General features: G+C 44.3%; 1 protein-coding gene across 2 annotated transcripts in view; it reads right to left on the bottom strand.

Annotated features, from left to right (window-relative positions):
• ASZ1 (ankyrin repeat, SAM and basic leucine zipper domain containing 1) overlaps nt 1-24,674 on the bottom strand; it is a 118,848-nt gene extending 94,174 nt beyond the window's left edge. Inside the window, exons 1-4 of one of the 2 annotated variants that reach the window (XM_068272717.1) lie at nt 24,510-24,674; nt 15,145-15,244; nt 9,033-9,155; nt 4,964-5,075 (exon numbers count right to left, since the gene is read on the bottom strand). In XM_068272717.1, the coding sequence (XP_068128818.1) occupies nt 4,964-5,075; nt 9,033-9,155; nt 15,145-15,244; nt 24,510-24,605 (431 nt within the window). In that variant the 5' untranslated portion in view covers nt 24,606-24,674. The remainder of the gene's footprint in view (nt 1-4,963; nt 5,076-9,032; nt 9,156-15,144; nt 15,245-24,509) is intronic. The other variant, XM_068272716.1, reaches the window with a different exon arrangement.
• Between the last annotated feature and the right edge of the window lie 65 nt (nt 24,675-24,739).

The following is a 24,739-nucleotide window of genomic DNA, read 5'->3' as shown; positions in this document are numbered from 1 at the left end:
GAGGAGGTCTGTTAGGAGGATTTAGAAGGACCAGCAATAGGTGCATCAGAAGTAGAAGGGGTAAATGTCGGTGTAACATCTGAATTAGAAAGTATGAAAGCAGATTCTTCAATTTCTTTAATAGCAAAGGACATCTCTGATCTCAACCATCCCATCAAATCTTTAAGCTATGTAGGGGATTCATCTTTCACTACCTTTTCAGTGCATAATTGACACAGGTGTTCTGCAGAATCAGGCATACGGTCACTGCACATTTCCTAGATTTAGACACCGCTTCAGAAGACGCTGCATGCTTATCAGGTTTGACAGCTTAGTCTTATCCAACTTGCCATTCTTGGAATCCGTTTTAACAGCTTCCTAACAGTTTCTCCTTTAAAGAGAAACCGTGACCAAGAATTGAACTTCATCCCAATCAGTAGCTGATACCCACTTTTACATGAGAAATCTTTTCCTTTTCACAAATGGATCCTCATCAGGGGGCTCTGTATGGCTAATATTGTGGTGAAGCCCCTCCCACAGGAGACTGTGAAGACTATTTTCCTGGCAGTTTCCTGTCTGTGAACCTCGTTGCATTGTGGGAAATAGCGGTTTACAGCTGTTTCCAACTGCCAGAACAAGCAGCATGTACTTCCAGCTACATCACCTGCCAACCGTAAAAACGTCACCATCTGATAAATGTCAGAATGTAAATAAAAGAGAGGGCAGCTTTTAAAATGGGCAAACACTGACTAAATGTATACATAATTATTGTAAAAATGAAGAATTTTCACTGGGAGTTCCTCTTTAAGTGGAAGACAACACCCACCGCTATGATAGCTCTAGGCTAGGATCACAGTGGATAAGCTTATAATGCAAGCATAGTAATGCAACATTATGAGTGTGAACTGCACTGGAGATCAGACATGGCCTTTTTTCAAATCTGCATGCCGCTTTTTAGAATAATGCAATCAGGTACAACCCAGCACTGTGCACAGACCCATAGATTTATATGGGCAGTGAATTTCCATGCTGAATAAATCTGCCACACGACTGAGCACTGCCCTTTGTGCAGATTCAACAATTACTTATAATACTGGAAAAATCTACTGTCCACATTGCTTAAGATTCCAGAATCTTGAAACCCTCTGCTTTACATTCACCTTTGCCAGAATATAGAGAGGGGATAAAACATACAGAGGAAATTACACTCTAAATACTAAGAGTGTATCAACCTGAAAAATTGTCAATCTCTACAGCCAGTAGAGGTTTAAGTGCAGGCTTGACAAATCAAACAAAATTCAAAACAAATGCAATGCAGATCTGAAACCAATGCAGATCTGAAACCAATGCAATGCAGGTCTGAAACAAATGCAATACAGATCAGAACAAATGCAATACAGATCTGAACCAAAGTAATGCAGATCTGAAACAAATGCTATGCAGATCTGAAACAAAAGTAATACAGATCTGAACCAAAAGTAATGCAGCTCTGAAACAAAAGCAATACAGATCAGAACAAATGCAATGCAGATCTGAAACAAATGCAATGCAGATCTGAAACAAATGCAATGCAGATCTGAACCAAAGTAATGCAGATCTGAAACAAGTGCAATGCAGATCTGAAACAAATGCAATACAGATCTGAAACAAATGCAATACAGATCTGAAACAAATGCAATACAGATCTGAAACAAATGCAATACAGATCTGAAACAAATGCAATACAGATCTGAAACAAATGCAATACAGATCTGAAACAAAGTAATGCAGATCTGAAACAAATGCAATGCAGATCAGAACAAATGCAACGCAGATCTGAAACAAAAGTAATGCAGATCTGAAACAAATGCTATGCAGATCTGAAACAAAAGTAATACAGATCTGAACCAAAAGTAATGCAGCTCTGAAACAAAAGCAATACAGATCAGAACAAATGCAATGCAGATCTGAAACAAATGCAATGCAGATCTGAAACAAATGCAATGCAGATCTGAACCAAAGTAATGCAGATCTGAAACAAGTGCAATGCAGATCTGAAACAAATGCAATACAGATCTGAAACAAATGCAATACAGATCTGAAACAAATGCAATACAGATCTGAAACAAATGCAATACAGATCTGAAACAAAGTAATGCAGATCTGAAACAAGTGCAATGCAGATCTGAAACAAATGCAATACAGATCTGAAACAAATGCAATACAGATCTGAAACAAATGCAATACAGATCTGAAACAAAGTAATGCAGATCTGAAACAAGTGCAATGCAGATCTGAAACAAAAGCAATACAGATCAGAACAAATGCAATGCAGATCTGAAACAAAAGCAATACAGATCAGAACAATGCAATGCAGATCTGAAACAAGTGCAATGCAGATCTGAAACAAATGCAATGCAGATCTGAAACAAATGCAATGCAGATCTGAAACAAATGCAATGCAGATCTGAAACAAATGCAATGCAGATCTGAAACAAATGCAATGCAGATCTGAAACAAATGCAATGCAGATCTGAAACAAATACAATGCATATCTGAAACAAATACAATGCAGATCTGAAACAAATGCAATGCAGATCTGAAACAAATGCAATGCAGATCTGAACCAAAGTAATGCAGATCTGAAACAAGTGCAATGCAGATCTGAAACAAATGCAATACAGATCTGAAACAAATGCAATACAGATCTGAAACAAATGCAATACAGATCTGAAACAAATGCAATACAGATCTGAAACAAATGCAATACAGATCTGAAACAAAGTAATGCAGATCTGAAACAAGTGCAATGCAGATCTGAAACAAATGCAATACAGAACTGAACAAATGCAATGCAGATCAGAACAAATGCAATGCAGATCTGAAACAAAAGTAATGCAGATCTGAAACAAATGCTATGCAGATCTGAAACAAACGCAATACAGATCAGAACAAATGCAATACAGATCTGAACCAAAGTAATGCAGATCTGAAACAAATGCAATACAGAACTGAACAAATGCAATGCAGATCAGAACAAATGCAACGCAGATCTGAAACAAAAGTAATGCAGATCTGAAACAAATGCTATGCAGATCTGAAACAAAGTAATGCAGATCTGAAACAAAGTAATGCAGATCTGAACCAAATGCAATGCAGATCTGAACCAAATGCAATGCAGATCTGAACCAAATGCAATGCAGATCTGAACCAAATGCAATGCAGATCTGAACCAAATGCAATGCAGATCTGAACCAAATGCAATGCAGATCTGAACCAAATGCAATGCAGATCTGAACCAAATGCAATGCAGATCTGAACCAAATGCAATGCAGATCTGAACCAAATGCAATGCAGATCTGAACCAAATGCAATGCAGATCTGAACAAGTTTGAAACAAGGAACTCCTTGAAACGACCCCGAGATTCACTTCCTAAAAATTTCCATAGATTGTCAATCACCATCGCTGCAGTTCAGGCTTGACATATCATCTTATTATAACCCTGGGGAAGCCTATTGCTGCAATGGCAACAATTCACCTTCGCCTCCTGCTTTGCACCCACTGCTAGATTGCATGGACACAGAGGACAAGAAAAAGTATAAACTTATACCAGGGAAACATCACTCTCAAATCAACCATGTGAGTGCACATCCCTGCATTGATTGTCAGTCTCTACAGCTAGCATAGGTTTACTGCAGGCCTGACCAATCAAATGGGAAGCAAATGACTCCTTGCAACTATCATTACCCTGAAAGTTTCCATTAGCTTACTAGATTATAGAGGAAACAAGAGAGAGGGTAAAACACACAGGGGAAAAAATCACACTCTAATGTGAACTATATGAGTGAATATCCCTGCTGCTGGAACAAGCTTGGAAGCTCTTGTCTGTGATCCCATCTTTCCAGCATAGGGGAGAACGTCAGGAACAGTACCATTTCTTATGCTGTCTAGTTCTCCTGTAATGGACTCCCCCACCAGCACCAGTCTCCCGACCATGGCTTGTGGCCCAGGGATTTCATGCATGAGCAGTGCTGCCAAGAGGACATCCATCTGGCAAAATAAACTCAGCAGCTATTCCTCTTGGGTGTTTCCAGGATGGAAACCCAAGTTAAAATTGAGGAACCAGGGGAGGGTGCTTGATAACCCTCAAATAATAGCCGGTATAAAGACATAACCAAAGACACATACCAGAGAGGGAGTGGAGCTTGACTCCTCAGAACTATGGGAGCAAGAGCCTGCGGACGCTTCCATGGTCAGCATACACAAGACTGACCAGGATGCACAACCCTTGAATAGGTCACCTGAAGGTTTCCGCTCAAACATAATGAAAAGGTTTGCTTTACCTTAGAAATCCACCGCCTTACCGAGCAGACTAGCTCAATCAGCGGCTAAATGCGGCGAGATGTCCGCTGGGATGCACGCCAAGCCATGGAAAGCATTCTACTTCCTCCTTGGTCACGTAATGTGGAAGTCACATGTCCTCCTGTGCGCGTCCTTCAGCGGAAGCCGCTCCGGCGTGTAACACAGACTGGGGGAGAAGCCGATGCAGACATCAAGCACCCGCGCTGGCTCGCCTGACCAGCGCTGACATAGGGGACACTTGTATGCCGCGGCTCCTGAAATCTATCATGGTTGGCCAGCTCTCCCCACACAACCAGCATCCTGATGGACAGGAAAACAACTGATGAGGGTAAGGGAATGCTGCCTTATGTAGGGTGCCTGCCTAATCAATTATGTTAATTCTTTTAACTAGTATCCTGTCCAGTTGGAAATGGAGGGAGACAAGTCTCAGGGTTGCTGTCCTGAGACGTCCTGGAAATTTTATTTGTATTTTTTGTTGTTGTTTCCATAGTTACATTTTACATTTTCGGCCATTCGTACCGACAGGTTGTTCGTAAGTCAGGGTCTACCTGTATAGCGAAACAACTGACTTCTATACCTGCCATTTGTGTTCCAAAGCAGTTTACAGCAATGAATCCAGAAGAACAACGTTAGATATCCTACCTGCAGCATGCATTTGTGTTGACATTTCTTGAAAGCAGCAATTCCACACACTTGACAATATTTTCCTCTGTGGCATGCGCAGTACAAGCAGTCATAAGCACAGTAAATTTATCTAGCAAATGAAAACAGATATATTTACCAAAACACTACAACACAATATGTATCATATTCAATCTTTGTGTACAGTTATTTCAGACATCAAGTGCAGGACAAACTACAGAAACACAGGCACATTCAAAATGTGTTATACCAGGCATTGATGTGCTTCATATAGCAGTCTGAAAACCCACAACACTTCATAATGTGGACAGTGTGAATGTGCTTTTAATGAGCACCCACAACTACATACTACAAAATAGAAATGGCCATAAGGCTTCATTATGAGCAGTCCCTCCTGCTTACATTTGTATGTACGCTAAGGAGTTTGGGGTGAGCTGTAATATCAGGTTAAGATTATATTATCGATAGTATGCTATATAACAGAGCTCCCCAAACTCTGTGCTCCAGGCCCGCCAACAGTACATGCATTGCAGAAAACCACAAACATTCACAGGTGAGGTAATTAGTGCCTCACAGAGCTGATTACCTACCTGTGGGGATTTTCACAAAACATGCACTGTTGGTGGGCCTTGAGGACAAGGTCAAGGAACACTGCTATAAACACTCTGCTTGCGCCGAACTGAAATCCCAAACTATGCGCCCACATCAACTCTCCTATTCTCTACCTCTCGCCCTAACCTTATTATCCCAAGGAATGATCAAAGGAGATGCAAACAATTACTCCTTGTATTCAAATTCCATGTAAATGTTCTGCAGCTTGAACTTGGACCAATACAAATTGACCGGAAATTATTCTGCTCCAATTTCAGGCTGCATAGAATTAACTTATAGACTGTATACATTCCTATTTCAATAGGACAGTAGCCCTTATACGGCTGGAGAATGAAACAAAACTGGATCAGTAAATAGGTACTATGCCCTGATGACCTGAAGATGTGAATGTGAAGGTTGTGTTTGAAGATCTGGAGGGATGCAAGTAACAAATGGACTGCAGAATGGAGTTCCAGGGACAGGAAACACAAGAAGTAGGTGCAGGAGTGGGAGGGAGAGAGCGGAAAGTTCATTTGCAGAGCAGAAATTATATTCTGGGAGTTATCACCTAATTCACACTCATTGGATTAACTGTATCTTTTTAATAAAAACACTTAAGGTCAAAATGATAGGCCTGTGATTACCGTATATACTTGGATATACTCATGTGTAAGTCGACCCCAATATTTGACCCTCTTAAACAGGAATTTATTAATTACTCAAATATAAGTCTGTGCAGCAAAGTTAAGGGCTGTGTGGCCCCTTTATCCCCCTGGCTGTGTGGCCCCTCTAGTAGTGTGTCCTCTGTGTCCCACTGGCTGTTTGGCTTCTGTGTTCCCCTGGCTGTGTGGCTTCTGCTGTGTGGCCCCTGTTCCCCCTGGCTGTGTGGCCTCTGTGTCCCCCTGGCTATGTGGCTCGTGCTGGGTGGCCCGTGTCCTGCTGGCTGTGTGGCTCCTGCTGTGAGGCCCCTGTGCCCCCCTGCCTGTGCAGTCACTTGTGAGCAATAGCTATCCCCTGTCTCCCCTTCCCAGCAGTGTAAGCAGACAGCTTGCTAAAAAGCCCCCCTCCCTCCCACCACCATGCAAAGAGGCTTCTTCTCTCTACCTCTCCCCCCTCTGTGTGATCACTGAAGCCAGCCATGAAAATCCCCCTCCCTTCCACCACCACGCAAAGGAGCCTCTTGTCTCTATCTCTCTTCCCTGTGTGATCGCTAAAGTGGAAGCTTCTCACTCACACTAATCCATCCGAGTGCAGCTCTCTTCTCCCTGTATTCACGCTGTCTGGGCTGTATGCATAAGCTACAGCTCCCGATGTCATGTGATACATGAAGTCACATGACATCGGGAGCCGTAGCTGTGAGCTCATGCACACACAGCCCAGCCAGCGTGAATACTGCGCTCGGATGGATTAGTGAGTGAGAAGCTTCCACTTTAGCGATTACACAGGGGGGAGAGATAGTGACAAGAGGCTCCTTTGCATGCTGGTGGGAGGGAGGTGGATTTTCAATAAACTGTCTGCTTTGCATTACAGGAAGGGGGAGAGAAAGCGGTGCCTCCCCCATTCCTGGCTATAAGTGGGGAAATTTTGGACTATCTCGAGTATAAGGCGACCCCCCCCCCCCACTTTTATACTTTGAGTCAGTTCAAAATGTCTCGACTTATTGCCAGGTATATACGGTAACCTATATTCCTCAGTGATCAGTTATATACAATACTCAAGATCTAATAAGAGTGCAAATCGATTGGTGCTGTAGGTTGAGAAAAAAAATGAAAAGGAACATAAAAACGTCCAAGTGAATGTACAGATGTGAGAGTATTAATTACACACTGTAGTCCTTATCCAAAATACAATGCATTACATAAATTCAAGTTAATAAAGAGTCGTTCCTGTGTACATGCTATGCAATACTGTACTAAATCAACTTCTAATGTAAAATTAATACTTACTCAAAAATAAGCCAATGGTAGCAATCCAGTATGCCAATATGCATATAACAAGGGGCACTCTCATCAATCCAAACAGTACAGACCACCACATGGCAGGCCTTTTCACATTGCAGTAATTGTCCTTGGCCTAACAGAAAAGGCCGAATAGCCCATTAATTGTGGGTATGATATATTTAGGTCAGAAGAGAATATACCCTGGAATCTTTGCCAACAGATTTCACTGGTAACACTGGCTTTGTCCTGATGAAACTGGTATAACTGGTGAAGTCAGTGTTTATATAAAATAAAGGTATAAGTGATTTTTTTTAAATTATTATATTTTTTTTAAGTTGTAACACCATTCAATTACAGGGGTCTGAAATGGTGAAATGTCAACTTACACTTATAGATTTGCAGCAGATTCAACCATCCAATAGATTCCTGTCAGGAATCTATACTGATGTGTGCCACACACTAGGAACAGATTTTCAATAGATTTCAATATGAAATCTATTGCAAATCCATCAAAATGCATTGCCACACTATTCAATTCAATGCAACCCTATGGGCCATCGATCTGCCTCCAGCAGCTGATCAACCTAGTTTTTCGCCCAGACCGTTCAACTAAATGGATCGACATCAATCGGTCGATTGATCATGGTTCCAGCTGTATTGATTTCTAGCCAATTCAATCAGAGCAGTCGAATCGGCATATCTACGGCAGACATCGACCAGTGTATGGGTACCTTTAGGATCTAATTGGCCCATGGTTGGATGCTTTCTTTGGAGTATTAAAGGTACCTCTACACTGGTCAAATTCTGCCATTGATATAAGGCCGATTCAACTGCTCTGATCAAATCAGCTAGAAATTGATGCAGCAGGCAGCATGATTGATCGATTTCTGAACGATTTAGTCGATCAGTCCGAATGGAAAAATGTAGGTTGATCGGCTGCATGGGATTTTTGTTTTCCTTTGTGGTGTAAACCTAAATATATAAGTTAAAGCTCCTACAAGTTCCACAACTGAGCACCCATCTGAACTGGTCTTCTCAGTTCTATATCAAATACAAGTTAACGGGGCACTATGGCGCAACATTTTAAAATTTTAAATATGTGCAAACAGACAAATAAGAAGTTCTTTTTTTTTTAGAAAAAAATGAGCCATAGATTACTTTTCTCTTATGTTGCTGTAACTTACAGTAGGTAGTAGAAATCTGAGAGAAGCGACAGGTTTTGGACTAGTACATCTCTTCATGGGGGATTCCCAGCAAGGCTTTTGTTCTTCATAAAGATGGACAGAGCAACTGCCATTCACTAAGTGCTTTAGTAAATAAATAAATCCCTGCGAATCCCCCATGAAGAGATGGACTAGTCCAAAACCTGTCGCTTCTGTCAGATTTCTACTACCTACTGTAAGTGACAGCAACATAGGATGAAAATAATTTATGGCTCATTTTACTCTGGAAAAAAACTTACTTCTTTGTTTATGTTTGCACATATTTTAAATTTTACAATTTTTCGCCATAGTGCCCCTTTAATTTACTTAGCTTACCTCTTTCAAAGTCTGCATTAGCACCTCTATCCAGAAGAAGACGCACAAGTTCCAGATTGGCAACACTAGCGGCATACATCAGTGGAGTCCATCCAAACTGAAAGCAGCAGTCAACACTCTGTCCTACCAAAGCAATAAAATATTTTATAAAACATTAACTGGAGGAAATATCTTAATGTAAACTACCAGCAGTTATTCAGATATTACACTTCTGTAGAGAGCCAATAAATAAGCCAGGATGAGAGGTGGATTGATGGTGGGAAAGAAGATCATTTCCATTGTACTCATTTTATTTTGCATTTCTATGGCACTGACATCTTGCATAAGGCTTTACAGAGTACAGTTTATCTGGTCTAGCTGTCTATCGGAGGGGTTCAAATACCTACCATAGAGGTATGTCCAAATACCCTTGTTACAATTTAGTAAGCAAGAGAAAATGAACAACACTCCAATGTAAGGGCTATGGCCCACTACAGTGCTTTTAGCCATGCTAAGCTAAAGTCAATGGAGCAGAGCCCCCACAGTGATTGTCGAATGGGCGTCCAGCCTAAATGCAGTCAGAGACACAAAATATAGTATTAAGAACTGAAAGAAATTAGCGTCTCATTCGTGTAGAAGAGGTACTGAAATCAAAACAGGGAGTTAATGCAGAGGTAGTCAGCCAGTTATTTAGTATTTCTATACAGTTGACATCATCTGCAGCGCTTTACACGGTATATACTGTAGTCTGGTCACTGACTGTTCCTCAGAAGTGCTCACAATCTAATCCCTTTCACAGTCAAATGTCCATCAGAGTCTAGAGCTAATTTTATGCTAGGTACACATACAATTTTCTTGCAGATTAACTTGCCAGATCGATTTTTTACAACATGTCCGATCTGAACTGTGATCGATTTTTGTTCACTTTTAGGGAAATTGATTGGAAAATCGATCGAAATTCAGATCGGACATGTTGGAAAAAAAATCGATCTGGCAGGTAAATCTGCCAGAAAACGGTATCGTACGTACCTAGCATTAGAGGTAAGCCAATTACCTTATCTTATCTGTATGTTCTGGGAATGAGTTCTGTCTGGATTTTCTAATCCAGTAATTTGATGACAAAGGGAGACATGATAAAATATTCTAGCCTCCTAAGGGTACATACACAGGTCAGATTTTCCAAACAACCGGTCGTTTGGATGTCAAATCGGGCAGGTGCACAAACGGTCGTTCAGCTGATAAGACTGGATTTGACCGATCTGCCAAGCTGATCCTTTAAAACCAGCATTATCAGCTGAACGACCGTTTGTACACACGCCCGATTTAACGTCCAAAAGACCAATTTGACGTCCAAACGAGCGGTCGTTCAGACGTCCAAACAACTGGTCGTTTGGAAATATCCGACATGTGTTCGCACCTTAACCAGACTGCTTTGTCATCAGGAAAGTTTTCTGCAAAAGTAGAAGAACAACTTCAGGGAAGAAAGGGGGTGGCATTTAAATTGCCATTATTCAATAGAGTGAGCAAGGAGTCAATGTATCAAAATCATCTTTTTGAAGGTTCACTAAACACAACACAGTTTTCCTTAAAGCGGACCCAAACCAAACATTTTTTAATTCAAAATATTTAGTTGCACCACTATGACACAAACAAAGGTAAATAAACACTTCTTCAAGCCTATAAGCATTTCAGTGCATGCTTTTCACCCTTCTCTTTTCATAACTAGGGTTATACAGGTGGCAGCCATTACTTCTGAGCTTAGGAGGTTTTAGATCATGAGTGTGTGTCATCAGCTACCCTCCCTCACAGGGGCGTCATCTATGTGAAATCTCACACAAGCTGAGATCACCTCCCGTGACATCATCAGTAGCAGCCTGTGTTTTGTTTTTTCTCTCCACCAGTCTGCCGGATTCTGTCCCGGCAATATGAAAAAAGGGAGGGGTTCCTCCAATAAATGTAAAATATTTTATATTTATCATCATGCAGCTGAAAAAAGGCTGCTATTTATTATTATAATTTAGAAAATAGATTTTATTTCTGAAACCTTGTATTTTTAATTTGGGTCCACTTTAATCAAAATTTCTTTGATGACAATTCAAGCCCTCATAACTCCGGAGTTGCTAATAACCATCTTGCCATGTACCGTATGTTTCTGCATATAAAACTCACTTTTTCTTCCCCAAAACAGGAGGGGGGGGGGGGGGGGGGATTGGGTGCGTCTTATATGCCAAATGTACAAAAAAAAAATGTTGCAGAGTGCGCAGGGAAGCACTTACCCCTCTTGCTACCATGCTCGTTTTACCCTCGCTTCAGCCGCGATCCTCTTCACCTCCTCAGGCGCAGTTCTCAGATGCCACCTCCGCCGCCAGGTCCTCTGCTCCTGTGAAGGGGGAAAAAGAAAAGCAGTGGCATTGTCCCCCTCTCCTGCTGCTATCTGCTCAGCGCTGCCACTCACGGAAATCCGCCGACGCCCCCTCTGCCGCTATACACCAGGTGTTCCATCCTCCTGTCCTCATACTTCCTATTTACATCACGTGCAGCCGCGTAATGCGTAGCCCCAGCCGCGTTGCGCTCGTGCTATGCATGATGCTGCTGCACATGATGTAAATAGGACGTAGGACAGGAGGATGAAACACCCGGCGTATAGCGGCAGAGGGGGCGGCAGCGGCTTTCCGTAAGTGGCAGCACTAAGCGGATGGCGGCAGGAGAGGGGGCAGTGCCACTTATGCTTTTATTTTTAGCCCTTCACAGGAGCAGAGGACCTGGCGGCGGAGGTGGCATCCGAGAAATGCGCCTAAGGAGGTGAAGAGGATTGCGGCTGAAGCGAGGGGAAGAGGAGCGTAGCGGCAGGAACAGGTGGAGTATTAGTTTCATTGTAGTGCAGCTTAGTGTTAGTATAGTGTAGTGTAGTGTAGTGAAGTTGTGTGTTGTGTCAGTACATTGTAGTGTAGTGTACTAACGGGTATTGCAGTGGTGTGTTGTGTTAGTGCAGTGCAGCGTAGCATAGTGAAGTGTATTAATGTGTTGTGGTAGTGTATTGTATTGCTGTGTAGCTTAGTTGTTATGGCAACAGGGATTAGTGTAGTGTAGATAAAGTAGCTTAGAGGCAGTTTTAGGGGGTAAAAGGTCCATAAGACGCCCCTGCAGTGTAAACACACCCAGGTTTAGTTTATTTTTTTCCACTTATTTTTGCCCTCTAAACCAAGGTGCGTCTTATATGCCGGAGCGTCTTGTATGCCGAAAAATACGGTAACTTTAATTGAAGGCAATTTCTGATAAAGCATGAAAAGGTAGCCGGGTGGCGTGAAAAAGTAGCCGGGTGGGGCGAGATGAAAGAATGCAGGGCCAGTGCTTCTCTGCACATTTCTGCTTACAGCAGAGGTGGAGTTGAGCCGATGACAGCCGGGTGCTCACCAAAACTAGCCGGGTGGAGCACCTGGCTAAAGGAGCCTGGGGAGAACACTGTAAAGAGTCCAATCCTATTGCCTATAAGCACCAAGCTTGGGAAATTTTATCGCCTAGTGAGCTTTTTTTAACCCTATCCTATTCCTCCTTTCATGCTGCCAGGAAGCAGGTGCTTCCCGTCAAACATGAGCATTTGCTTAGATCTTTAGTATTAGCTTAAAGGGAAGGTTCAGGGACCGTTGAAAAAAAATAAATAAAAATCCGCATCCACTTACCTGGGGCTTCCTCCAGCCCGTGGCAGGCAGGAGGTGCCCTCAGCGCCGCTCCGCAGGCTCCCGGTGGTCTCCGGTGGCCGACCCGACCTGGCCAGGCCGGCGTCCAGGTCGGGCTTCTTCTGCGTTCCAAAATGCGCCTCACGGCGGCGCGCTGACGTCATCGGACATCCTCCGGGCTGTACTGCGCAGGCTCAGAACTACTGAGCCTGCGCAGTACAGCCCGAAGGACGTCCGATGACGTCAGCGCGCCGCCGTGAGGCGCATTTTGGAACGCAGAAGAAGCCCAACCTGGCCAGGTCGGGTCGGCCACCGGAGACCACCGGGAGCCTGCGGAGCGGCGCTGAGGGCACCTCCTGCCTGCCACGGGCTGGAGGAAGCCCCAGGTAAGTGGATGCGGATTTTTATTTTTTTTCAACGGTCCCTGAACCTTCCCTTTAAGGCCCTATCACTCATCTAGCTTTCCATTAACCTAACATCAGGGGCCTCCTTTACTGATGCCCGCCCTATAAATAGCTCCCTGCCAGACTACCACTGCCTGTTGCTATCCGACGCTCCTTTACCGGTACCCGTCAGTGCCTAACCCTGCTGTACCTTGTGGGGGCCAGGACCAAAGGAATTAGTGGTACCTGTAGTCAGGGAGGGAGTGTTGGCTTGGTAACAAATATACAAGCATGAAAAAAGATGGAAGACAGAAGTAACTACCCCCACATATATGGGGATAGGTCCTGGGAAGGTGAGGCGTGATGGAATCTAGAATCCCCCTTTAAAGTCACTTTTGACCTTCTGTATTATTCTACTTTTCATCTGTAATTTCTTCTATTTCTTCTTCTTTAATTTTGACTGATCTTCCCCAGCTGACTCTACCCATCGCTACTACCACTATCACATGCCAGGCTTCCTGGCACTCACACCACCTCTGCCCGCAATATGCTAGGCTCCCCTGGCACCAGTGCCTCCAGTTGGACCAGCAAGGACCGCCACTGCCACTAGTCAATGTTCCCTCTACTAACACTGAACGCTACTGTCATGTCAAAAGGATCTTCATAGCTTCCACCAACACTCCCCACTGGTCCATTAGGTGGACCAATGACTCACCCTGAGGATTCTGAGAATGATTCTCATTGGTCCACTTAAAGAGACTCTGAAGTCTCATGAAAATCATCTTTTTATTTAAGAAATGTGTTTAACACGCTAGCCCTACCTAAAACGCTGCATCCCCGCGGCTGTAATCTAACTAAATCCCCCTAAACTCCACGGGGGGGCTATCCGGGGAGTTCTTCTGTGAGAGGCAGAGCTATGAGCTGCAGCTCTGCCTCTCAGCGCCGAATCGCCGCCTCTCCCCCTCCCCTCTCAGTCTTCCTTCACTGAAAGGGGCGGGGGAGAGGCAGAGATCCGCCGCTGATAGACGCGAATGGAGGCAGAGCTGCAGCTGAAAGCTCTGCCTCCTAAAGCAGCAAAATCCACGACCAAGAAAGTCGTGGATTTTGCGGGGGAGAGGGTGGGGGGTGTTAGGGAGGGATTTTGTTAGATTACAGCCGCGGGGATGCGGCATTTTAGGTAGGGCTAGCATGGTAAACACATTTTTTAAATAAAAAGATGATTTTTATGAAACTTCAGTGTCTCTTTAATGAACTAATGAGGAGTCTCGGAGGGAGTTTTGAAGATGCTTTTATCAAGGCTCTAGTGTTTTGTGCTAGTGGAGAAAACAGCAGAGAGTTGCTGAGCTTACCTGCTCTGTAGCTCCCTGTCTATATGATGGCTTAAATCTTTCTGTCCCTGTGCCGCAGCTTTAAGCGCCCACAGTGATGTTGCACATACCCAGCCACCACAATGCATGCTGGGAGTTGTAATTACATAAATGAACTACTACATTTGCTGGCCTGCACTGCAGTGGCCAGGGATGTGCAACATCCCCACAGTTACTTCAAGCTCTGGTACGTGTAGGTATATAGTTAAGTGTATTCTCCCTGCCCCCCTAAAAGCCCACACCATTTAAGAACCTCCTCTAGGGCAAAGTTCATTTGATAAGTTATTTGAACTAAGAAGCACCCAGGTGCTCAGTTTAGTGACAGATAAATGAGGCTGCACCCCTCTTATACATTCAAGGTGTCATTCTTTGAGAAATTGCCACTCACTAATAAATTGCATGGCAGAGTGTCTAACCATTCGGTTGCTTTAAATTAACAGAAGTAATAATAACAAAGGAAGTGTTTACTTACACAGTAAGAAGCCTGTAGTAAGAAGCCTAATGGAATCAGTGTAGTATAAAAATTTTATAAAAGTTATTGGAGAGACATGAAAGTGCTGGAAATGTGTGATTTCACTCGTTTACTTGTGAGTCGATGGGAGCATTATTTTAATAAAAACGTCATTAATGCATACCTATGACAAAAATGCTTTACATAAATAATGCAGTCAACATAAAAACACATATCTGCATTAAACTGTCTCACCTGAATCTAAGAGTTCTTTAACTAACTTCACATTTCCTAGTGTTAAAGCTTGCTTCAATGCCTCTTCACTGGTCTCAGACTTGGCAAGTTTGCTTTGTTTCTAGGAATTAACAAAAACAAAATCTGCAATATATTTTAATGACAAAAAATACTCATGTTGTGCCTATCTTGCATAGGCTGCCATTAAAGGATACCACAACTGAAATGTGACATAATGAGACAGACGTGTATGTACAGTGCCTAGCACACAGATAACTATGCTGTGTTCCTTTTTTTCTTTCTCTGCCTGAAAGAGTTAAATATCAGGTATGTAAGTGGCTGACTCAGTCCTGACTCAGACAGGAAGTGACTACAGTGTGACCCTCACTGATAAGAAATTTCCCTTTTTTACCTCTTTCTTGCTCTCAGAAGCCATTTTCTGCTAGGAAAGTGTTTTATAGTTGTAATTTCTTATCAGTGATGGTCACACTGTAGTCACTTCCTGTCTGAGTCAGGACTGAGTCAGCCACTTACATACCTGATATTTAACTCTTTCAGGCAGAGAAAGAAAAAAAGGAACACAGCATAGTTATCTGTGTGCTAGGCACTGTACATACACATGTCTATCTCATTATGTCACATTTCAGTTGTGGTATCCTTTAACTGAAACAGGATATTAAAAAAAAAAAATGTAGTCCAGGAGGTATATATTATATATGGGCCCATTCATAGACATTCAGCTACACCTTGCTGCTTACCAACCACTGCTGGCAACCAGGGATGTGGAGTCGGAGTCGAGGAATTAGAGTAATTATTGGGTACCTGGAGTTGGAGGTTTCATAAACTGAGGAGTTGAATGATTTTTGTCCCCACTCCATGGCCTTGCAAGGGCTCTGGAGTCAGAATTGGAGCAATTTTGGGTACCTGGAGTGGAGTCTGAGGTTTCATAATCTGAGGAGTTGGCGGTAGAGTAGGATGATTTTTGTACCCACTCCACAGCCCTGATGGCAGCTGCATGATATACATCAGTTACTAATTACTGGAATGCCCATCTTCTGCCACTAGGCAGTAGGAATGGTTTTTGCTTGGTCTATCAATTTCCTAAAGAAAAAAAAAAAAAAATTCAAAGGCAGGGCTGGGCAAACTACAGCCCGTGAGCTGTATTCGGCCCGCTAGTATTATGGATCCAGCCTGCCGATAGACCGCCAGATTCCTCTCATCCCTCCTTGCAAAGCTGCATGCAATGCTTACTCATAGATTTAACTCACCCAATCACACTTTACAGTGGTGATCTCCACGGCCACGGTGGCATCAATTGACACGCCATCAGTACGTACCAGCGTTTCCACACAGCCATGGAGATCGCCACTGGAAAGTGCGATTGGATGAGGTAAACCTATGAGTAACCTTCTCACAACTCTGCAGGGAAGGAGGGGGGACAGGACAGGAATGAGGGAGGTCATGCAGCCGCTATAGAAAAGCAGCTCTCAGCCGAAAAAGTTTGCCCATCCCGGATCTAAGACATGACACAAATACTAATTATGTTTATATGTGCAATATTAGTTTTAATTACCAATAGTTAGCCAGCTATAAGTGTCCTAGTATAGGTTAGATAGCTACAGGTGCCCCAGTATAGGTTAGCCAACTACAGGTGCCCCAGTATAGGTTAGCCAGTTATAATTGTCCCCAATATAGTTAAGCTAAAGGTGCCTCCCCGGGGACGCAGCTTTATGACCAAGCCGTGTCCCAGTACTGTGAGCAGTAGACCGGAGCAGTATGCAGCGAAGGATGTGCAACCATTGCTGGAGAGAGGCACGGAAATACTCCAAGTGCTCTACACACAGCGCTGCAGGGGGATCTGCAGGGAGTGGGGGAATCAGGGAATGCTGCTGGCCCATGGGTCAGGGCTATGTGCAGTAAATTATATTTGGAGATGGTGGCCTGCCTAATTATAGGTTGTTTTTTTTGAGGGGGGGGGGGGTCCATTGTAGATCACTCTGAAGTTTTTGAAGTAGCTCGCAAATCAGAAAAATGGAGTCTAGAAGCAACTGGCCTACAGAATTGTACTCAGTGCAGAATATATGCATTTGTTTTTTTGAAGAGACACACTTGGCAATTTGCACTGTAAACACGTAATGCTGGGTACACACTATGAAATTTTATGGTCGATTTACTGTCAGATCGATTCTTTCCAAAATGTCCGATTTGCTTTCTGATTGAATTCCGAGCATTTTCCGGTCGATTTCCTATTACAGTTAATGTAAATCGATCAGAAAATGCTCGCAAATCGATCGGAAAGCAAATCGGATATGTTGGAAATAATCGATCTGACAGTAAATCGACCATAAAATCTCATAGTGTGTACCCAGCATTAGATTCTCAACAGAGACAGCAGTTATCGGCTGCCTCTGTCAAACTTAATTCAGGGTGTGTACGTGCCTTAATGCAGTAAAACTCCCTCCCCCCTCCCCCCCCCCCCCCCGTGTGCTACATCGTACTGAATCCCTTCCTGTACTATATGGGCTCTATTCATAAAGCATTCTTGCATGGGGTAATGCTCAAAACAGCTGGCTTTCCCGACGATTTAGTAAAATGCCAATTCATAAAAGCTGTTTCCGCATGAAAAGCTGACATTCCTGAGCAGTGCGGGAAATTACCGCCTTATGCGGCGATTATCTCAACACATGTCACTACATGTCAATTCATAAAGATTAGAGCATGCGGAATTGGGACTGAGAATACTGTCTGTTTAGAAAAGGTAATAAGGATGCAGATAACAGCAAAGTTAATGGGGACAGATTTCCCAGACAGCAGCAGTGAGAACAGAACTTAATAGGCTTTCCGGGAATACCCAGGCTGTGTTTTTTAACCTCTAGGGTAGGCCTGAAAGATAAATCGAATTGAAATCGTGATCACCAAGCGCACAATTTCAGAATCGTTAAAGTGGCAATTTCTGCAATCACAGTATTTCCACATGGGGGAAGTTTGAAGAAGCAGCTTCAAACTTCTAAGTCTCAGCGCGTTCAGCATCGGCAGCGTTGGACATGCCTTCTGACAGGAATCGAACGCTTTCCATCCTCTCTCGCCATCTGCCAGCTGTTGTGCACGGCATACTTCCTGGTTCCTGTATGTCACATGACATACAGGAAGTATGCCGTGCATTAGAGCCTGCAGGAGGCTAAATGGATAGACGGGCATCGCTGGACTCGTGCTGGAAGGTATGTCCAGCACAGCTGCAGCTTGGGGGACAAAGGAGGCACAGAGAGACCTAGAGGGTGCACAAAGAGAGAGAGAGGGGAAAAGAGAGGCACAGAGTGGGGAAAAAAAAGCTTGATTTGAAGAAAATCGTGGATCGAATCAAAATCGTGATTTCGGACAGAAATCGCTCAATTCAATTTTTTCCTAAAATCGTTCAGGCCTACTCTAGGGTACCTGTTTTGAGATAAATTTCACATCAGAAAGCCTGCATGTTTAACATTTCTTGAAGTTCTTTTAAGCTGTGGCAATTAAATAGATTGTTTAAAACAGCTGTGCCCAACCTACGGACCGCGGGCCATTTGTGGCCCGCGAGGCCTGTTTATGTGGCCCGCGCGGAGGTGTCCTGCAGAGGGAGAGGATCGGGTGGTTATAGGCTGAGGACGGAGGCTGCCCGCGGAGGGAGAGGATCGGGTGGTTATATGCTGAGGACGGAGGGAGAGGATCGGGTAGTATTGTTACAGACCGTTATCCTTGCATCGGCATTCGGCAAGTAAGTAGTTCTGCGCATACACCCGCGTGTGCTGCGTATTCAGCCCCGGGTAGCGCTGGGATAGTTAGAAAGCCTTCCTCGTTGGTTACTGCAGGAACCTTCCTCCAATAGGAATCCTCAGTTTAGGATTCCACCGACTCCGACTCCTCGACTCCGACTCCTCTAATTTGCATATTACAATTTTGTTGATTAAAAGTATGTAACATGAAATTCGTCTCTTAACTGCCAACGCTTAGGAATTTTACAAGACAACTGAAGTGAGAAGGATATGTAGACTACTATATTTATTCCCTTTAGACTAAAACTAGTCCTTGGTAAGAGTACTTGTAAAAGGTACAAACCGGAACAAAGAACATCTATCAGGCCCTAGGCAATGTAAGTGTGGGTACATGTAAGAATGATGTGCAGGTACTCTGCAGGGGAATGAGGAGATTCTTCCTCTATTACACATTCTTCATGCACAATCTGAACCAAGTTTATGGGTGATGGACAACACCTCTGTGTTCAATGTGCACAACATTCTCAGTGGATTCCCTGCAGCTCTGTGGGGAGTGCATATGTAGAGTATAGTACTACTGTGTAACAAAGTAAACCTGAGACAGATGAAATTAAAGTTTTATACATACCTGGGGCTTCCTCCAGCCGCCTTCAGGATAATCAGTCCCTCGTTGTTCTCCTCCACCACCTGGATCTTCTGCTATGAGTCCAGGTACTTGAGCCAGTCGGGCGTAGTGCGCATGCACACACTCCGCCGCCAGGAGCATACTACACCTGTGCAGCACTATTGCGCAGGTGCAGAATGTTCCTGGCTGTGGGAGCGGCATGCAGCCGGACAGCGCTGACTGGCTGAATTACCAGGACTCATAGCAGAAGATCCGGGTGGTGGAGGACAGCGAGGGACTGATTAGCTTGAAGGGGGCTGGAGGAAGCCCCAGGTATGTATAAAACTTTACTTTTCATCCGTCTCAGGTACCCTTTAATTTGTAGTCACCAAACCAAATTTTAACAACATATCAAATTATTTGATCTCATCAGCAAAGAGAGTGCGTACATTTGCATAAATCAGCATCAATGCAGAATTATTTCCATCTCATTGACCATCTCCATTAGTGACACGGCTACACATCAGGCTTTATTCTTACAGCATAGATGTTATTTAGTATATATAAGAGATTCCTGTGTACACATCATATATACAGTCAAAATCAGATGTGTATATCTGACTTTAAAAATACGGGGACTGCTTTATTGATATACATTATTTTTAATGACTATTATCTGAGAAATAGAACATTTTATCATATTTTCTATTTTAATTACAGTTACAAATTCATTAGGAGTCGGAGTCGGTGCATTTTTTCCCGACTCCGACTCCAGGCACCCAAAATTGCCCGACTCCACAACTCCGACTCCACAGCCCTGGAGCCGACAGCCCCCTCAGGCCCACACAGAGCTGACAGCCGCCTCAGCCAGCACAGAGCCGACAGCCCACTTCTGCGGAAACGCGGCCTGAAAATTAGGGCTGCACGATTTTAGGGGAAAATCGAAATTGCGATTTTTCTCTCAGAAATCGCAATTTCGATTTCCCCCCGATTTTTTGCAAATCCTGCTTTTTGCACTTGAGGGGGGGGGGGGGGGGTTGTTCATGGCCCGCAATGCCCGGTCCGCTGTCTGTAACTTGCTTCTGGCCCCGCTGTGCGCGGATTGGCCAGAAGCAGTGAATATGCATAAGTGTTAATGAGCAGGCGGGGGGGCGGATCCACTCGAGCGAGCACATACAGCATTACTAATCACTGGCTAGCGATGGAATGACGGCAGCCGTAGGCGGAGATGTATGCTCTGTACAGCTCCGCCTACCGCTGCGGTCATTCCATCGCTAGTCAGTGATTAGTAATGCTGTATGTGCCCGGCCGCTCTCTCTAATGGTTCCGCCCCCCGCTTATTAACACTTATACATATTCACTGCTTCTGGCCAATCCGCGCACAGCGGGGCCAGAAGCAGTGATCCTCAACACTAGCAGCTTAACTAACATTAAGCTCGACTGAGATTTTCAGCTTGTGCTGCAAGGAGGGCACGTCTGAGTCAAGCGCTAGTACCAGACTGGTACTATCTGCGCTTGACTCAGACGTGCCCTCCTTGCAGCACAAGCTGAAAATCTCAGTCGAGCTTAATGTTAGTTAAGCCGCTAGTGTTGAGGATCACTGCTTCTGGCCCCGCTGTGCGTGGATTGGCCAGAAGCAGTGAATATGTATAAGTGTTAATGAGCGGGGGGCGGATCCATTAGAGAGAGCGGCCGGGCACATACAGCATTACTAATCACTGGCTAGCGATGGAATGATGGCAGCGGTAGGCGGAGCTGTACAGAGCATACATCTCCGCCTACCGCTGCCGTCATTCCATCGCTAGCCAGTTATTAGTAATGCTGTATGTGCCCGCCGCTCGCTCGAGTGGATCCGCCCCCCCCCGCCCGCTCATTAAGACTTATGCATATTCACTGCTTCTGGCCAATCCGCGCACAGCGGGGCCAGAAGCAAGTTAGACAGCGGACCGAAAAACCGAAGGCACTGACGATCAGCAGATCGTCTTGCCTCGAACCGCGGTTTCGGTTTTGAACCGAAAAACCGTGCAGCCCTACTGAAAATGGTCACAACTTTTGCCAGTACTTATGTCTGTGAGCAAACTTTCTCAGTGATGAAAAGGGCAAAAACTGGCTCACGTTCTCGCATCACAGATGATCATCTTCATTCTGTATTAAGAATAAATGTTACAAATTTAGAGCCAAATATCCAGAAATTGTTTTCTGAAAAACAGCCGCAAACTTCTCATTAAGAAAATGTACATCAAATGGTGAGTACAACAATTCTTATATTGTCGTTTTCTTTCCATTTCCAACACCATGTTAACTGTTACTAGAAAAACGTTAAACGTTTTACATCGGAATTTTGTATGCATGTGTTCCGGCCCTCGAGATTTTTCTTGATTTGAAGTTCGGCCCTCGGGCCAAAAAAGGTTGAGCACCACTGGTTTAAAAAGACTAAAGGTAGCCATACACTGGTCGATTTGCCATTAGATCGACCAGCTGACAGATCCCTATCTGATCGAATCTGATCAGAGAGGGATCGAATGGCTGCCTTTACTGCAAAAAGATTGTGAATCGATTTCAGCCTGAAACCGATCACAATCTGTGGAGCCGCCGCTGCCGCCTGTCCTCCCCCCACCCCCTGCATACATTACCTGAAGCTGGCTCCGGGTCCTCTTCTCCACCCTGCACCGCATCCCAGCGTACACTGTGTCACTCCGTGACCAGGAAGTTCAAATAGAGCGCCCTCTATTTGAACTTCCTGGTCACTGCAGTGACATAGGAAGTTAATGTACGCTGGAAGCAAGAGTGGTGCAGCGTGGAGAAGATGCCCGGGAGCCAGCATCAGGTAATGTATAACTGTATCGGATCGGCCGCCGCTAGCGACGCACTCCCTACCCGCGGGCGATCGACGGAAGTAACCCGCACGGCGCGATCGACGGACCGATCCGATTTCGGGAGGAAATCGGATCGGCGGGTGCGTTTAGCGCGAACCATTGGCAGCAGAATCGATCCCAGTGATCGAATCTGCTGTTGAATCGGCAGCAAATCGGGCCAGTGTATGGCCAGCTTAATAGACAGATTCAGGGCAAGGAGAGGCAGTTTAAAAAAAAAATGCACATCTAAAGGCAAGTTGGGGCTGCCTCTTTTATTGTAAGGCTGTCTCTGCACAGAGAAAACGTATCAACTCAGGCAGCTTCTCAAGTTACGCCAGCCTAGTTCGGAAATCCCCGACCTTTTATCACAACTCTAAACTTTTTTTATGAATTAGCACAAGAGAGTCTAAAACACCGATGCGGTATTTTCTCTCCAACATTTTTTATACCGCAAAGCCTTTTATGAATAGAGCCCTATATTTCTGTACCACAACTCTTTCTGTACACTGTCCTCTCTGGTGCCCTTTTGCCAGATGCTCAACCCAGCTGATTTCCCTTACCACCAAGCTGTGAGGCACCAGACAGTGAGTGAGGCTACTGAGAGCCCGGGGAAACAGAGGCTTGGAGCTTCCCAGAAGCCAAGCCAGAAAGCAGTATAACAAATGTCATGTTGACATTTGGTGGACTAGTGTCCCCCCTCGATAGCTGGAAGCTGAGCTGAGTGCTGAGACCAGCACACAGAGCTCTGAACCACTAATACAAATATGGCTGAAGTTTGTTATCCTAATGGTGCCCATACACGATAAAAATGCTAGTTTTTCCTGTTTATTCAATCTAATCGAATAATCCTATCGAATCGAATTAAAGTAGAAAATATTTTTTTTCTATCAAGAAATTCGAACAATTATCCTGTTTTTTCAAGAAAAACCTGATCGGACATGCTGGAAAAATCTTTACATTCGATCTAACGGAATAATCTAACTAATGGTGGCCATACATGGTACAATTTTTTATACAATTTTACCATTTCTATGTAATATAAGGTAACTGCCTAAATTATCCTTTCAGTATATTCACTTAATATACCCTTATACTACATACAAATGGTAAGATTGTATAAAAAATTGGGTACTTTTCCGTTAGCCGGGCGCAACCGCTAGGTGGCGTTAATTACTATTCCCCTCCAGGTCGCCATGGATAGTAGGGAAAGATGTAACTCTGCTGCCAGCAATTGCTGGAGTTACATCTTTCCCTACTATCCATGGCGACCTGGAGGGGAATAGTAATTAACGCCACCTAGCGGTTGCGCCCGGATAACGGAAAAGTACCAAAAATTGTACCATGTATGGCCACCATAACTTATCTAATCGAAAAAAAAAATTAGAACTTGTACCGCGTATGGGCACCTTGAGAATCAAAATACAAAAAATATGCTCCTAAATCTGGTTGCACATCTAAGCAGTGATCGAGTGGCAGGGGAACCAGCTGCACGATCACCACACCGCAGAAATCAGCATTCCTGTGACCCCGAGCCATAGTGGGGCGACAGTCACCCTTCACTCAGTGACATAATTCACTGGGATTCACGTCAATGCGCATTGTGCTCCCGTCATGCACATTTACTGCATCGCTCACTGACCTGCATTAGAGCCGGTTTCCACTACATGCAGATTGGATGCAGAAAAACTGACTCCAATGAATGCCTATGGGAAAATCTGCATCAGAAAAATCACGGTAGTGGAAACAGCCCCATAGGCATTCATTGGAGTCAGTTTTTCTGTATCCAATCCGCGTGTAGCGGAAACAGGCCCATGCGGTAGGAGCAGTTCATGCAGTATCACGCAACAGACTTTGCAACAGCATTGCTTCTGTCACATCGAGTCAACTATGCAAGTCTCCGTATGGAACAGTACTCCAATCACAGCATCGTCCACAACTTAAAGCCTGATTGGCTAAATAGTGTGGGTGCAAATATTACTAACTATCCTAAGCCTAAAGTTGGAGAACTGGAAACAGCAACAAATCATATTAGCAGAATGAGAATGCTCAGTAGCATTTGCATGCTACTTTGATGTGCATTAAAATGATGACACACACTTCACAAACTTTCGGGCTGTTTGCAGGTGCGCAGCTATTTACGTATGACTGAACAATCCATTAACGCGAGCAATGCAATCATACCTCGCACATCTCCTTACACTCCCCGATAAACCAGTCATCATCACTTTCGCTACTTTCTCCACCCCCGGCCACTGCCTGGAAGAAACACGACGCCATCTTGCTTCCACCTTGCGTTGCTTGTCTGCTGCTACCCAGTCCCTACGCTAGACAGCGGCAGCGCTGCCGCTGACGTCATTACCACCTCGGAGGAGCGACAGGCCGAGACACGTGACGGCCACTCCGCTCCCCAG

This window comes from Hyperolius riggenbachi, chromosome 3 (genome assembly GCF_040937935.1).
Source record: "Hyperolius riggenbachi isolate aHypRig1 chromosome 3, aHypRig1.pri, whole genome shotgun sequence".
NCBI classification, from domain to species: Eukaryota; Metazoa; Chordata; class Amphibia; order Anura; family Hyperoliidae; genus Hyperolius; species Hyperolius riggenbachi.
Note: the sequence above shows the minus strand (reverse complement) of the source record. Positions and strands in the feature narration are given on the sequence as shown.